The sequence below is a fragment of the Aspergillus karnatakaensis genome (genome assembly GCF_047715665.1).
Source record: "Aspergillus karnatakaensis strain CBS 102800 unplaced genomic scaffold BJY04scaffold_40, whole genome shotgun sequence".
Lineage (NCBI taxonomy): Eukaryota > Fungi > Ascomycota > Eurotiomycetes > Eurotiales > Aspergillaceae > Aspergillus > Aspergillus karnatakaensis.
In genome coordinates, this window is record NW_027395752.1 from 105,283 (window position 1) to 119,658 (window position 14,376).

The window sequence follows — 14,376 nt, forward strand, 5'->3', positions numbered from 1 at the left end:
TTATAGTTCGAGAGAAAAACAGGCTTATGACGCATTCAACTACAGTGGAGATACAAAATGCCAATTCCTGGACAGACTATCATACAATAATCAACGAGTGAGTCACCTCTTGCCCTTCTTGCGAGGCGCAACCATCTTGAACGCCGCGCTGCTCGTATCTTCCTCGCGAGGAGTGCTGGCATTGGATGACCCCTTCTTGGCTACCTCGCTCCAACCCCCGCCATTCTTCTCCGCAAGGGCGCTGGTCGAGACCGATTCCACGATACCCTTGTCGGCGAGCTTGCGACGGCGGATGAATTCCTCAGCAAATCGTCTACCGTCGAGGGTCTGCGAGTTGGCATACACAGAGTCGGAAATAATTTCGGCCTCAGCGGGGAGAAGTTGGAGCTGCTGGACAAAGTCGTCGACTGCAAACGTTAGTTTTAGTCACGGAAGATACTCCAGAGTCAAACTTACCATTGATATTGCTGTTCAAACCCTTGCCCAGAGTAACTTTCGCCCACTTGTTGAACTCCTCCATAGCTCGGCTGGGATTCGCGGACGGGGTACTGACAGGCAGAGTCCGGGGAACCGCGGTAACTGCCGTCACTGCCTTAGGACGGACGGGAGATGCTGCAATAGGGATTGGTCCGCTGGTGGAGCGAGGGCCGGTAGGAGCAACAGGTGGTGCCTTGGCCTTGCCGCTTGCACCAACAGTAGTCCAAGCACCAGAGCTGGCGGTAATAGGAGAAGCAGCCGGAGCTTTGCTAGCTAAATCCGCATATCGCTTTCCAGTAGAGGGAGGAGCAGGTCCGGTGGCGATAGTACTCTGAGCTGCAGCTGCAGCTGCCGCCGCCGCACGCTGCTTGCGCGCCAGGGCCTCCTCTTCCTTTTGAATCTGGGCTAACGTCTTCTTGGCTGTGCTAGTAGGGGCTGTACCCTTGCTGTTCCAGACAGAAGCGGCAGTAGATGTAGGCGTCGCAGGGGATCCACTGCTGGCCCAGTTGGCGCTAGAAGGAAGACCAGGAGCTTGCTGTGCCTGAGCCTGGCTCAGACGTTCTTGTTCGGCAAGTAGCTGCGCACGGCGAGCAGCAGCAGCTAGCTCTTCTTTCTGGGCCGCAGTGCGCGCCTCAGCCTCTTGAATTTCCTTGAGAGACGGTCCCTTAGGCAGCTCATTAACCTCCTTAGCCCATGGAGCAATAGAGGTAGTAGGCGCCTCAACCGGGGTCTGCGTCTGAGAGCGAGAGTTGGCAGCAAGAGACTCGGCTACGTTCTGACGGTTACGCTGAGCAGCTGGGGCGGGGAGCGGCGAAGCGGAAGGTGGGGGAGGAAATGGCTGCGGCATGGCCGAGTCGGCTACGGTACCCCAAACGTTTTCGGTGACAATCTGAGCTTGTTCTTGCTGTTCCTGCTCCTGCGCCGCCTTCTGGACTTGCTGGGAAAGGGTGAGCATGGTTTCCTCGCCGGCAAGGGCAGTGGCAACTTCTTCAAGGGTTGAGCTTGACTCAAGGTCATCACCTGGATGTGAAAGAGCGGTAGCCGGGTGAGTGGGCAATCCTTCAGCAGTGCGTAAGCCAAATTCACCTTCCTGAGCCCTCAGCGCATGAAACTGACGGAGCCTCTCCTCGCGTGCCTGCTGGTCAAACAAGCTGTCACCTTGTGTGCTGTCGAACTGCTCCTGCTCCTGCTGCAGGCGGGCGCGGTCTTGCAGCATAGTTGCTACCTGCGGGTTCGGAAACAGACTATCGGGTTGTCTAGCGGCGAACGAAGTGGGACTGCCGAATGCGAAAGGATCGGGCCGACTGCTCACGTTCAAACGATCGAGCAGAGTAGGGAGTTGCTCTTGGCTGCTGTTTAAAAAATCCGTCCCGATCATCTGAGGACCGACATTGGGTAAAGGGTTTGCTCGAATTGGGCCTGGTGCGTCGAAGAAACTAGAGGCAGACTGCTGTTGCTGTTGCTGAGTCGAGCCCTGGATAGGTGAAGGTTGAAAGCCAATGGGTGAAGCAATGCTGCCGAAGCTGGGTTGACTGTGAAGACTATGTGCACTGGAATGGTGCTGTAGCTGGGGAGGGTGAATGCCATGAGGAACTGCAGTGCCGGGTTGGAATTGAATCTGCTTCATTAAAGCTTGTTGCTGGGCAAGATGTTCCTTTTGCCGCGCCATCAGATATTGCTCCTCTTGCTTCCTACGCTCGAGGGCATTCTGCTGTTCAGCGGTAAGGGTCGTGCCAAAGCTTGGGAAGCTTCCAGGGAACGGCGGCTGCGCAGATCCAGTTGGGGTGGGTCCTGCACTTCCCCAAGTAGGGGCGTTGGGCTCGGGGCCATGGGGGACGCCAATCTGCGGAACCAAGAACGGCTCGCGTGAATTACCAATGCGTCGCACCAACTGAGCTAGTGGCTCAAACTCTGGGTCTTCCAACTTCCTGATCTGCAGGTCTGGGCTGAAGAAGCCCGCCTTAAACCAGTCGTGCATCTCAAGTCCAGTCCATGGACCCTGGATGTTGCCCTGGGGATCGCGGTAAATCCAGCGCATCCGGTCGGGCATCACCATAGTCCGCTGCTGAGCTGTAGGAACGGAGCCAGTAGCGCTACCAGCCTGACTTACTTGCTGGCCCTCCGGAAGCATCGAGGTCGGAATGGAGCCTACAGCGGAAACTGGAGTATGCGAAGTAGACGTGGCTGCAGGAGCCGGCTGGCCAGAAACATCTCCTTGTAGGTCTGAATCGGTTAGAAACTTTCGATGATTTAGATTGATTAGAGACTTACCTTGCTGCGTCTCATCAAGAGTGCTTAGATCCTGCCTAGTTTGATCACTCTGGATTTGTTCTTGCATGGCTTGAGGGAAGAGAGAGCCCAACTTGCTGGAGCGGCCGATGCTACCAGTGCCGGAGATCCCAGTATGAGGGCTGAAAAGCCCACCTCCACCCAGAGTTGACAGGGCGGGAGACTGGAGGTCGGCCACTGAACCGAAGATTGGATCGCCGAACCCGCCAACGAAAGCAGATCTGTCCTTGGTAGGAGTGCCAACCGCTGCACTCGTAGGCCACCCTCCACCGCCACTGAGGGAGGGAAGGCCACCAAGGCTACCCAAATTGCTGAAGCTCCGATTCCCTACAACGCTAGAAGTTTGGCTGCGATCAATGGAAGGCAGATCCATCCCAGAACCAACGCGGCGGATGGCACCAAACGCAGTGGAATCTCGCAATCCGCTGATTCCAGGATGGTTGGTGTTCTGGATGTCGGAGCCATCAGTGTCGACATCATCCACATCTCCCCTGTCGCCATGTGGACTCTGATACGGATTTGTGTTGGTCGGGCTAGTGGGCTCGCGGCCGTGCAGGTGAGGAGTCGGGTTGCGCGAGTTCTCGTGGCTTTGCATCAGCTCACGGAAGCCAGGGATGCTGGAAGTCATTCCGAAAGCAGAAAATCCTAGGTCGGCCGCCTGAGACGGGGTGCTAACATCCTGAGAGCCTCCAAGAGCCGCACTTCCACTGCGAGGTTCCTCGGAGAACGGATTCGTTTCGCTTCGGCCGGTGCGGGTCTTGAACTGATCGCCCCAAGGTGAGTTAGAGCGCTTCTCAGCTTCACTCTCACCTAGGCGTTCCAGATTGCTCAAAGAGGGCTTCTCCCGGATGGAGGAAATATCCTCCGAGCTATCTTTCGAGAAAAGTCCCTTCAAACGGCTCTCTCCGCGCACGCTACCGAACCCAGGCCTCTTTTCAGTGGTCGGGGTTTGCGCTGCGCTGGAGGTACCGGTACCCAAAGAAAAGGCTCCGAAGGCTCCCATAGGCGAGAAACCAGCATTATTTTGCGAGGTTGACGGCCAAGGCGAAGTCGAACCCGCCAACGCCACCGGATTCGTAGAGCTACGCTTCAGGGAACCAAAGGGTGAAGGAGCCTCTGCAGCCTCTCGACTTTGCCCTTGAGCTTCCTTCTCCTTCTCTTCCCACTTAGAAACAGAAGTCGTATCCCGGAAATCGGTCTTACGACGCAGGAGAGACGGGGGTGGGGTTGCAGTATTGGGTTCGTCGCGGAAGAAGCGGGAGCCGCCAGTCGTAGGAGACATGGGGTTCCCAACTGATTCGCCGGTTTCCCGACGCCTAGGACCCGGTCTTGCTGAGCTAGGAGACGACGTGTTATAAGCGTTCGCGCTGCCCTGGGTCTGAGAAATCGAGGCCCTGCGTCCTGGACCAGTGGTAGTTGTGTTCTCTTTAGCGGCGTTCGTGGGCGGAGGCTTCAGCGGGGAGTTGACCGACACAGAGAATGTCTAAATCATTCAGCATGAATGTCACGGATGAAACAGGCAGAGAGAGATGCATAGATAAAGGAAATAACAAACCTCTTTCTCATCATCGGTCATATCCACCAGTCCTAAAGGCTCCACGTGCCCACCGTGATCCCAGCACACTTCCGGTCCAGTAGAATTATCCTTATGATCATCCCGCTTTCCCCAAACTCCATTCGCCGACGCTGGTTCATTATGAGGGTTCCAATCGGCAACGAAATAATCCGAGACGTTTTTGGTCAGAATCCCGGTATCCCGTTGAGCTTTATACAAGTCGAGAAGCTGTTCTTTTGAATACCGGGTGTCGCCTGGCGCCCCGTTGCGCGCGACGTTCGAAAGTGTTGAAGACATGTGCGTGGGGTAGGCACCGCCGGTCGGGGTCGTCGCAGAAAGTGGTTCTCGAATGTGAGAAGGGTTCGTGGCAACGGATGGACGACGGAAGGTTTGTGTTGCTCCGTTCATGCGAGTGCGAGACCTAAAGAATGGGAGATTAGTTGGGGGAGAAAAATTCAACCAACAGGTCTCGATCATGTTCACGAGGCAGACAAGAAAAAACAGTGTTGAGCTGCGTACCATTCTCCACTGGTGTTTCCATCACCTCTTCTGCCCGAAGGGTCCTGGGTGTTTCCAGCGGCGGCCGAAGCAAAGCTCGAAGGGAGTGGCGTCGGCATTGTGTCTTGAAGATGGCTTGCTAAATGACAATGAATGGGACACGAAGGTCGGTGGAAGTAGTATAATAGAGTGAGGAAAGGAGAGAGGGCTAAAGCTAGGTGAAAATTAGAGACTGATAGGGAGCAATGTGCGAGTGCTAGAGAACAAATCGACTTGGCGGACGTGGAGGACAAGGGCAGAATCCGCAAGCTCAACTCAAGGTGGACAAGGGAGCCAGCGGGCGGGAGGTAAAAGAGGGGAAGTCGGGCGGCGCGAGGGTATCACGTACCTTCTTTGGCAAAGTTGCTGGAGGAGAGATGAGGTCAAAGTCGAGACGAAAGAAGAACGCTAGACGATCCAAGTCAAGATCAGAAGAAGATCTGGAGATGGCTCGAAGTTCCTGAGAAAATTGAAGAGGCTGCGGCGAATTAGCTGGGGCCGTGGCATTACCACTCGAGGTACCGTCGACGTCACGGCTGTGTATCTTTGCCTGCCACCATTTGAGGAAATGAAATCTATGCCGTCTCAAACGCGCACACAACCATTCCTCGGTAAAGTTGCCAGAATACCAACAGCACAACGACTTGATCGAAAAGGAATGGCTATAGCCTCTTTTGACATCTTCAAAAGTCCATCTGTCCTCAAATATCAGGACACAAGTCATAATGACACTTTTTAGCAGAAGAGCTTAAAATGATGTGGAAAATTGCGTGGCTCTTAGGGTGAGCCAAACCCACCCCTTGGTAACTCCACGCGCCACAGCCACTGAAGTCTGGCGCTTTAGACGCAAACGCTTTACCTGCATGGTTTCTGCCCAGCTCGACGTGTCTCTTTACCAGCGGCATGTCTGCAATTTCCTCGAGACATTTCTTGAGTCAAGCCACAAGGGCAGTTGGAACTTGAGATTTCGTTCGCCTTATGTCTCATGTTTCGGAACACAGCGCCACCAAATGATACCGGTACCAAAGCCAGGGTCTACACCCAGCTCTACCATACAAATGAGCAACGCAAATGGCCAAAACAACACAGTAAACACTAATTAAGAGATCACTGTCATATGATTTCTATCCCCTCGTTATTACCGCCTCCAAATATTCTTGCAGCCAGGGAGCACACGCTGCTGATGAGCAGATAGCCCAATTTTGGTACCGTCTGCTGCAGTCAGAGACTGCATGGCTTCCATTGTGAAGCAAGATTAAATCGGTAGGGATGCTGCTATTCCAATTTCCTACCCACTACTTAGACCCCAGAGCCCCAGACAGCAGGATCAAAAGGCACAACGGGATCCGCAGAAAAGGTCTGGAATGCTCCTCACACGGTCTCTCCGCATTCCAGCCCCAGCCCCTCTGCACACCCCCAGTGTCCCCTGGACGCGTCGGGACGCCCTTCAATACGCTGCTGCATTAATCAAGAAGTCGACGCGCCAACTATGTCTAGAATCAGAGTCCTGCGAGATTGCTGCGTTCAGCGTTGCGTTGCAGAAGACCCATGATGCTTTGCATTTGGACTTGCAGCAGTCAGCGTCACCTTGCCATCCCTTGACGGGTCCATACATGCGATCATCTTGAGGAATCGGCCACAGCATCTTACGATGGCCAATTGAAGCCTTCATGATGGCATCCTTGCGAAGGAAGAGCACCGCAGTACATTGCTTGCCTTGGCATAGACTCGGAACATGCGGATTTTTTGTTGCCTTCTGCACGGGCGATCTGCTGTTAACCTACAATAGTAGAGTTGTCAGGAAATGTACTCCATAATGGCATACCGACAGCATTATCTGTCAAAGTCGCACAAAGTTGGCGCCGAATATTCTGGACAGCACTCACCCGTGTTTGCTGTAGGACAGACTTGGAGACCAGAATATGAGCAGGGATAAGGCATCTTGATTTCTCCGACGCCCAAGAACGAAGTACTTGAAGCGGTCGACAGGCCCTAAGACTTGAGAAGCTGAGTCAAGTCCAGTCTTTCTCCTCTGCTCAGTCGGATCACTGCAACCCCTTTTCTTTTCCTACCCTACCATGCCCTTTTTTTGCTCATCGAGATCAACGACCAGTCGGGACATTCCGTATTCCTGGTACTGGGAGGGCAAGCCTCTTCGTGCCGGTTACAAGCGCGGAGAATTCATTCGTGAAGTTCGCACTGATGTCTATGACATGGGGTCAAGCCGATTCGGTGCAAGGTGCCACCCGTCTCATCGACAGAGTTATTGCGATTCTAATCACCGTTATCAATGTTCTCACGACATATCAGATCCACAGAGACAATATCTTGTATCCAGTGGTGCTCGATATACCCGAGCAGCGTGCTGTTCTTGTCCGCCAGCAGACTTTGGGTGGCACGAACATGCGCGCTATTATGAGTTCCAGCGTTGTTGCTAGGCCTATGATCCAGCACCCCTATTTCATTATCTGAAATGCATGATGCGTTTTCTATGATGATATCCAGTTTCATCGGTGGCTCGTTGTGTGTGCCGGCAAGCCGGAGCCAGTGGTAAACCGAGATAGTCAAGTGGCGCATTTCTTCAGTCGCAACCCAGCTGCAAAGTGTAGCTATTTGATATCAATCGTGCAAGCACATAGTATCAGTGAAACATCACATCCTCGTGCTGGGCTGTTGGCATTGATGTTCTAAACCTCTTGTGATTTGCTCGCAATGGCCGGCCAACCTCGGTTATCGATAACCAACGTCAATTCTCCCCGCACGACTTTTTGATGATGTGATACGGATTTCTCGACGCTTTCTTCCCAATTCCATACTACAATACCTCCTTTTTCTCCATTACTTTCCAAGTCAAAATACAGAAATCTGTCGTCGCGATGTCAAAAGCAATCTTTCTGGGGAAAGCCGAAGGCAAGCCAGGAAAGGTCTACTATCCCCTCTCTCTCCAGACGTTACCCCAACCCACCCCGCAAGGCAGCGAGTTGCTGGTCAAATTGTCCGCAGCAGCCCTCAACCACCGCGATGTGTTTTTACGACAGCATCTCTACCCCGGCTTAACCTTTGACGTGCCACTAGGGGCAGACGGAGTCGGCACCGTCGTTTCCGCTGGCCCTGGCGTTACAAACCCTGGGCGCTGGCAGGGGAAGCGCGTCATTTTGAACCCAGGCGTTGGTTGGAAAGACTCTCCTGATGGGCCGGAAGATCCGACAGGCTATAAAATCATGGGAGGAACAAAATATTACAATAAGGGGACACTGCAGGAGTATGTCACAATTGAAGAGTCGGAAGTCGAAGAAGCTCCTGAGCATCTCTCCGATGCAGAAGCCGCCGCTCTGCCTCTCGCTGGGTTGACAGGATGGAGGGCCTTAGTGGCAAAGGCGGGAGAGCGAAACTCCGGCAAGGGGGCCGCGGTCCTCATCACAGGTATTGGCGGAGGTGTTGCACTGTTTGCCTTGCTCTTTGCTGTTGCGCGAGGTGCCGATGTGTATGTGACCAGCTCTAGCGAGGAGAAGATCAGGAAGTCAGTTGAATTAGGCGCCAAGGCAGGTGTGAGTTACAAGGAGGATGGTTGGGAGAAAAAGTTGCTAGGTCTACTTCCTAAGGGAAAGAAGAACTTTGACGCCGTCATTGATGGAGCAGGTGGTGATTCAATTGAAAAGTCCGTGAGGCTGCTTAAGGTATAAATCGAAATGAACCTCGCCTATACGCTCCAAGTCGCTAATCGATCGCAGGCTGGTGGTGTTCTCTCGATATACGGAATGACCGTCTCTCCTGTTATGCCCTTCCTGATGCAGGCTGTACTGAAGAATATTGATGTTCGCGGCTCGACTATGGGATCCCGCAAAGAATTTAAGGACATGGTCGACTTTGTCAAGGCACACAAGGTTCGCCCTGTCGTATCGCGGGTTGTTCAAACAGATTTGAGCGACGTTACAGCACTCGATGGACTCTTCCAGGATATGAAAGATAGCAAGCAGTTTGGGAAGCTGGTTATTGAATTTGGGAAGTCTTCGGGAAGTAAGCTTTAAACCCGATGCTCTGGACGAGGATGCAAGATCTGTAGATGTGCAGCGAAGCATGTCAGCTATGAGACTTCAAGGTTGGAAATGAAATGTGACGGCTTGCTCTTTCCCAGATTCAAAACGTGCATCGCGCCTTCCTTGACTGTGTAGCACCTCTCCGTATTACCATCACAGTCGGTCCTTTCCATACTCACCAACGCTTTGCCATCATTCTTTAACACCCAAGGCAGTTATCTCCTTATATTATCGACAATTCCGTTCATTGCTTCATTGTGCCCACGACCACAGCACCTTGCCTCCAGAGTTCACCATCATGAGCGCTGACATCGTTGAGAGATACGGCCCGGGCATATCCTTCTACCGCGCGCAGATCAAACCGTCTCGGAGGAAGGCAAAGCACGAAGAGGCTCCCCTTAGGGTATGTCATTTGCGAGTAGACGTAGGAGGGAACCTGCAAAGTTGCGTGGACTGGATCTCCGGGACTAATATGGCTCGTTTCTAGAGGTACTGCGAGGCCTTGAGGGAACTAACGACTACCAATAAGTTGCTTGAGAGCAAAGTGAAACTCCTTTGTTTCGAGAGTCTTCGGCTCAAGCTTGACGTAAGAACACTGCAATGCCATATGAATGCCTTCAACAGCGATCTTCTGGTGACATGGCAGGCCGACATCCTTACCCGGCTGGTCGAGGTGATCTACGAAAGACACGGCTGGAAAATGCCCGGGGGGATTCACATTGGCGACCATGATGACCTCCAACGCGACGCGCTCTCGATGGCATATGTTCAGGCAGCGAAGAAAGTCAAGAAGGAAACAGTCACGAAGAAAGCGGTTGGCCTCTCGGAGCAGTACTATCTTGCCCTGCAGAGGTACGAGGATGTAAGTCCCTGCTCAACCCGTTTCGACCCACCTGCTAATGAAATAGATTGCCCATCTCCGGAGCACGAATCCTTTTCGAACAGAATGCAACTTTGCGCGGTGGCTGGCCCTGAAAAAGTCGAGCCGACCAGCGCTGTACTGTTTCTGGGAGAAATTGTTTCCGGTGTGCTATAATCGAACAGTTGAGGAAAGCTCTGGGATCTTCTAGAGCAAACGGCTGTTGAGGTAGGAGATTCCGACAGAAAACGGTGTGAAGAGTCTGTCTGGATTGCTTTCCTGGAACGATTTGAGAATGTGAGACATGGCAGGAACAGACAAATAGTTTCGTGGAAGACTGGTCCATCGGCAGAGGCTTGAGCGATAGTGCCTCCAATTGGCAATCCTGGCAGGAAGCTGGCAGCCACTGATTTCGAGATTTGCCGGCCAACCCTGCTGAGCTTTTGGCGATCTCGTGGTGATATTGTCTCTGACTGGCTATGTTTCTCTTATTCTTGGTGCGCGTGGACACCTCACCGGGCTATGACCCGATCTAACCCTATCATCACGGAGGCGAGCTGGAGCCTGTGGCAAGCCAGAGCTTCGTCACACTCAGGGGTACTATGTTTGTTAGAAACAGGATTTGTTGGGGAGTATGAGGTTATATCGAGTATATGCTTGATGCACGAGGATTGGAGCCCGCACGGTCTTTTAGTATAGCACGGTTTATCACCAACGAATTGGAGCTCAATCAGATATCAACCGTTGTCCCGTGCATTTTACCGAATAGATCTTAATCTCCTGAAGTCTTGTCCTGCGTCCGTAGGGTCGTAGAATTGTCCGTTTTGCTATAGCGTTGAGTAGATCAGCCACACTGGCGAAATGAAGGATCTCTTCTTGTTTATTCCACCATACCATTTCATACCGACGACTGCCCGTTAAGGTTGTTCCTCGGTAGTTTTCTCCTAAAGTGACCAGAGGCATGCATGGAGATTGGATAGTCCTCACGCATGAAGAAAATGATATCCACACACCAGCCCGCCACAACCTCAATTGAACCCACACAACCGTTGACGGTTAAGAAAAACGTAATAAGAAGCTTAATAAATCTTACTAGGAGAACGGAGTCGTGGCGCGTGGGTATACATGCCCTATCTGGTCATGCCTCAAAGTTCATCAGGCCATTTCGCCCCCATGGAGTCACTATATATATAATAGTATGGGCTGTGGTAGTAAGGTAATGATTAGGGTAATGCTGATTCATGCTCCGAGGGCGAGAAGATTGGCCACCTAGGGTACTAGTCGATGGGATCATAGTTGCATCGAGCAAGTTATTGCTCAACCACGATGTCTGATGAGGTATGTACTATGTGATTGAATTCAAATTTATGGAGTACTCTGGAGAAAGTTGGAGATGGAGCAAGGCTCAAGCTAACCAAGCTATGGGTTATGAACGGAATATCTCCGCAGTACATGGTTTGGCACGAACTTGGTTCTTTTCTATTTACAATCTCTTCTAAGTTCTCACGCTTAATATAGCTTTACATACTTAGATACCGCGCGAGTGAACGTTGCTAAGCCTATACTTAGTTCCAGGGTGGAGTTCCGAGGTGATGAACCTCAAGGAACAAATATAGATGAGCGAATAAAAGATCAGAGAGGAGAAACGGTAGAAGAGGTACAGGGCCGTGTTTCAGGTTGTCTTGTTTAAATCCTCTTACCAGGTTGTTGGAGCTAAGGTAGATGGGAGCAACTTAGAGTCTTCGATACGGACGATGTGGCCGGTGAACCGTGGATTTGGTTAGTTAGCCTATCTTCTACCCGACGGAGTGATGGGTGCCCGCTATTAATAGGCATCCAAGTTTTGGCACGCACAACACACTCACTCGCTCTCCCAATCTCAGGAACACCAGTTCAATCATTCTATCTAGTCCGCAAGAGAAGCGATCCAAAATGGAAGAGAACGGCCATGTCAACCTCTCAAATGCAGATTATTATTGCTAGCAGGCCGATCGCTGCAGCGTCAATCCTATCTGAATTCTGAAAGGGCGCGAGACGCGGATATCGCAGGAAGCCGAGCCGGAGTTCCGTGTTTCACTTGACTCTGCGCTGGTGAGACATTGAGTGGTGCCTGCCTTGGTGTTTTGGCTGCCGGTCCTGAGGCTACTGCAGGTGCTGGGTATCTGCCGTACCGAGGCCATGGTCCCCTTGTCAACTTGTCAAGCCTGTAGGGACGTATCCTGCGCCCATAAGCGCATTAGCCATCTGTCATGCAGAGCAGTGTTGATAGTGAAATTGGTTCAAGGCTGAGGTTGAAGTGCCTCGAGGCTGTGAGTTGAGCAAAAATAGACTGCATCTCAAGACTCAAGGTTCAAGCACAAAGTCCGTCCCTGATCGGCATAGACGAATCTCCATCCGGAGTATACTGTACACAACGTCCCGAGCCGACTTCGTCGTCGAACGTGCAGGGAAGATTAGGCAGTAATCCCGAAAACTAGTAGACCGAAGACTGGAGGCTAGAGGCTGTGAGAGCAGGAAAGGTGAGTGGTGAGCCAGCCTCGTACATGCTTAGTATGGCTGTCGATCGAGCGATGCGCCCACGTAACGTTCCAACTTAATGTGGTAGGAATGTAGGAACATGTGCCTTGCCTCAATTCCCCTGCAGGAGGCGAGGGTCAGAGAACGAATCGAGGCTGCGAGCCTGCGCGGGCAGTGTAAAAGTAGGCCACGATGTAAGGTGCAGCTGTTCCTTGATGTCGATCAAGCCAAGAAAACCGGTACATCTTTTGTCGATGCTCGACGTTGACTGGCAGGACCGTAAGGGTCCTTATGTACAAGCTTGCGAGCTTGCGAAATGACAAAGTACAATTCCGTTGGAACAAGCCTTGTCAGCTGCAAGATTAGTGTGTGTTGGGAGGCTGAGTAGAAGATCGGCCTTGCGTGGATAAAGAGCCCAATAATGCCCATAAGACTGAGAGTGAGATGGAAGGTTACATGTGCGGCTTATGCTCAGGATTTGACCCTTCGAAGATCGTGAGGCAGTGGTGTGTAACCTTAAGGTAACCTCAAAGTCTGTTGGTTCTGGGTTTTACCCAGCTACTGAGCTCTTTTCAATTGGCGAGCGGATCGCCGTCTCTCATAGATGTGTACTATATGGCGATATTTTTAGCCCCTTTCTCGCGAAGAGATTCAATCATTCCGCACCATCAGAGCTCCAGCCGGCAAAGTACCACCGACTCCCGAGGGTCTTATCGAATTACGTGAAATGGATGAAAGGTCTTCCGATCGTCACTTGAAGAATCTTTCGAGAAGGCTCAAAAGCTCCGCCAACATCCACCTGCTCTTCAGCCGTGCCGGTCTCCGTCCTGCCCTCGGAAATTCGGAAGGCAGCCTGTGGCGCCGTGGCGGTGCAGTTTGATAGGGAACTGTCCCCGACTCACCGAGGATTGACCGAGGCAACGTGACCTGCTCCGATCATCATCTATCCTGAACGACGCTCAGCAGCTCTAGCCTCACGAGGTGAAAATGTTGTTATTAGCTAAGTAGCGGTCAATTTCAAAAGTCAAAGCTAGCCACTGTGCTCTGTGCTCGCCGCGCCTTTAAAATGCCCTTGACCTGCCAGAATCTGATGGCATTATTCGTCACGAGGCTGCTGAGTCTTTCTGCCTACCCCTCACTTTCAGCCATGGCATCATGGGTATGGCACCGTTCATCCCCTGATTTTCCTGATGCCATCGGTCTGACAGCCGATTCGGGGTAAAGAAGGCCAAGTCGCCAATCCGCCGTGGTGGTGAGTGCGGATCATGCTGGATCCACTCGAGATAACTTTATGTAAATGTGTTGAGCGAATCGATGTCAATTTTTTCCCAGGAGAAAAAAAAGTCCACACTCATTATGGTAACTCACTGAACTTTTGAGGGAATTTACTTTCACCTTTTGTTCTCGGATAACGGAGGGACAGGCAGCTCGTATCTATTCTGGGTTCGGAATAGTATTGAATAAGATTCGGGCTGCAGCGAACGTCGAAATGACCAACTGTTATCTGGCGAGGAGTCTTCCCACTGGCTAAACCATCTCAGGAGGCTCAGCCCTGCCTTCAAGTAAAGTTTCCCAGACCCACGACCCACGAGGAGAGCTCTCTTTGAAAAGATCCATGATGCATGGCAGCCATGTCGTCACTGCTTCCATGACCCCTCGTTTATTTTTCTCAGGAAACGTTGGGTTTCGTGGGCGGGATTCTCTCTTTCTCGTATTCGGCTTATTGAGTTTGACCACTGCTAAAAACAGAGAGTTGTCAAGCTGTCAAGCTATCAAGTTCATGATTGTCGTCTGATGGTCATGATTATTACAGCACTCAAGTCGTTTTCTCCGACCAGTCTAAGAGAGCTGGAGTACTCCCTGATCGGCGCTAGGTTCGCTATGAAAGTTTCCTGTTCAGCGCATCCGTGGCGATCACCTGGGACAGCTCGAATGTGAGCAGGGAAGACAAATCGCAACGCTTTCAGCCCTCATTCCCAAATTCCCAAATCTCACGTTATGGACCCTTAACTAAATCATGGTGAGGAAACTACAGTATGGTGACGTCTGATCAGGAGATGGTTGTTAACGAACGAACGACCTCCCCGAGCAACTTTAAGCCGGCT

At 52.0% G+C, this 14,376-nt stretch overlaps 2 protein-coding genes across 2 annotated transcripts; one reads left to right on the forward strand and one right to left on the reverse strand.

Moving 5' to 3' along the window:
* Positions 1-8: 8 nt before the first annotated feature.
* Positions 9-5,276, reverse strand: BJY04DRAFT_194245 (uncharacterized protein). The gene is made up of 6 exons (XM_073712038.1): positions 5,208-5,276; positions 4,841-5,033; positions 4,322-4,742; positions 2,749-4,249; positions 457-2,700; positions 9-407 (listed from the first exon to the last, which is right to left on the reverse strand). Exons 2-6 carry the CDS (start codon positions 4,936-4,938, stop codon positions 103-105), a joined length of 4,569 nt encoding a protein of 1,522 aa, XP_073568917.1. The 5' UTR covers positions 4,939-5,033; positions 5,208-5,276; the 3' UTR covers positions 9-102.
* Positions 5,277-7,734: 2,458 nt separating this feature from the next.
* BJY04DRAFT_208848 (putative alcohol dehydrogenase) lies at positions 7,735-9,981 on the forward strand (the record flags this gene model as incomplete). Its single annotated transcript, XM_073714048.1, has 5 exons — positions 7,735-8,535; positions 8,590-8,875; positions 9,183-9,298; positions 9,383-9,757; positions 9,940-9,981. The coding sequence occupies 5 exons, from the start codon at positions 7,735-7,737 to the stop codon at positions 9,979-9,981; spliced, it is 1,620 nt and encodes a 539-aa protein (XP_073568918.1).
* Between the last annotated feature and the right edge of the window lie 4,395 nt (positions 9,982-14,376).

Coding starts and splice junctions, on each gene's coding strand:
- BJY04DRAFT_194245 (XM_073712038.1), bottom strand. CDS start 4,938: ATGCCGACGCCACTCCCTTCGAGCTTTGCTTCGGCCGCCGCTGGAAAC. Junction 4,743..4,840: donor GGAAACACCAGTGGAGAATG/GTACGCAGCTCA, acceptor CCCATTCTTTAG/GTCTCGCACTCGCATGAACG. Junction 4,250..4,321: donor TGACCGATGATGAGAAAGAG/GTTTGTTATTTC, acceptor TGAATGATTTAG/ACATTCTCTGTGTCGGTCAA.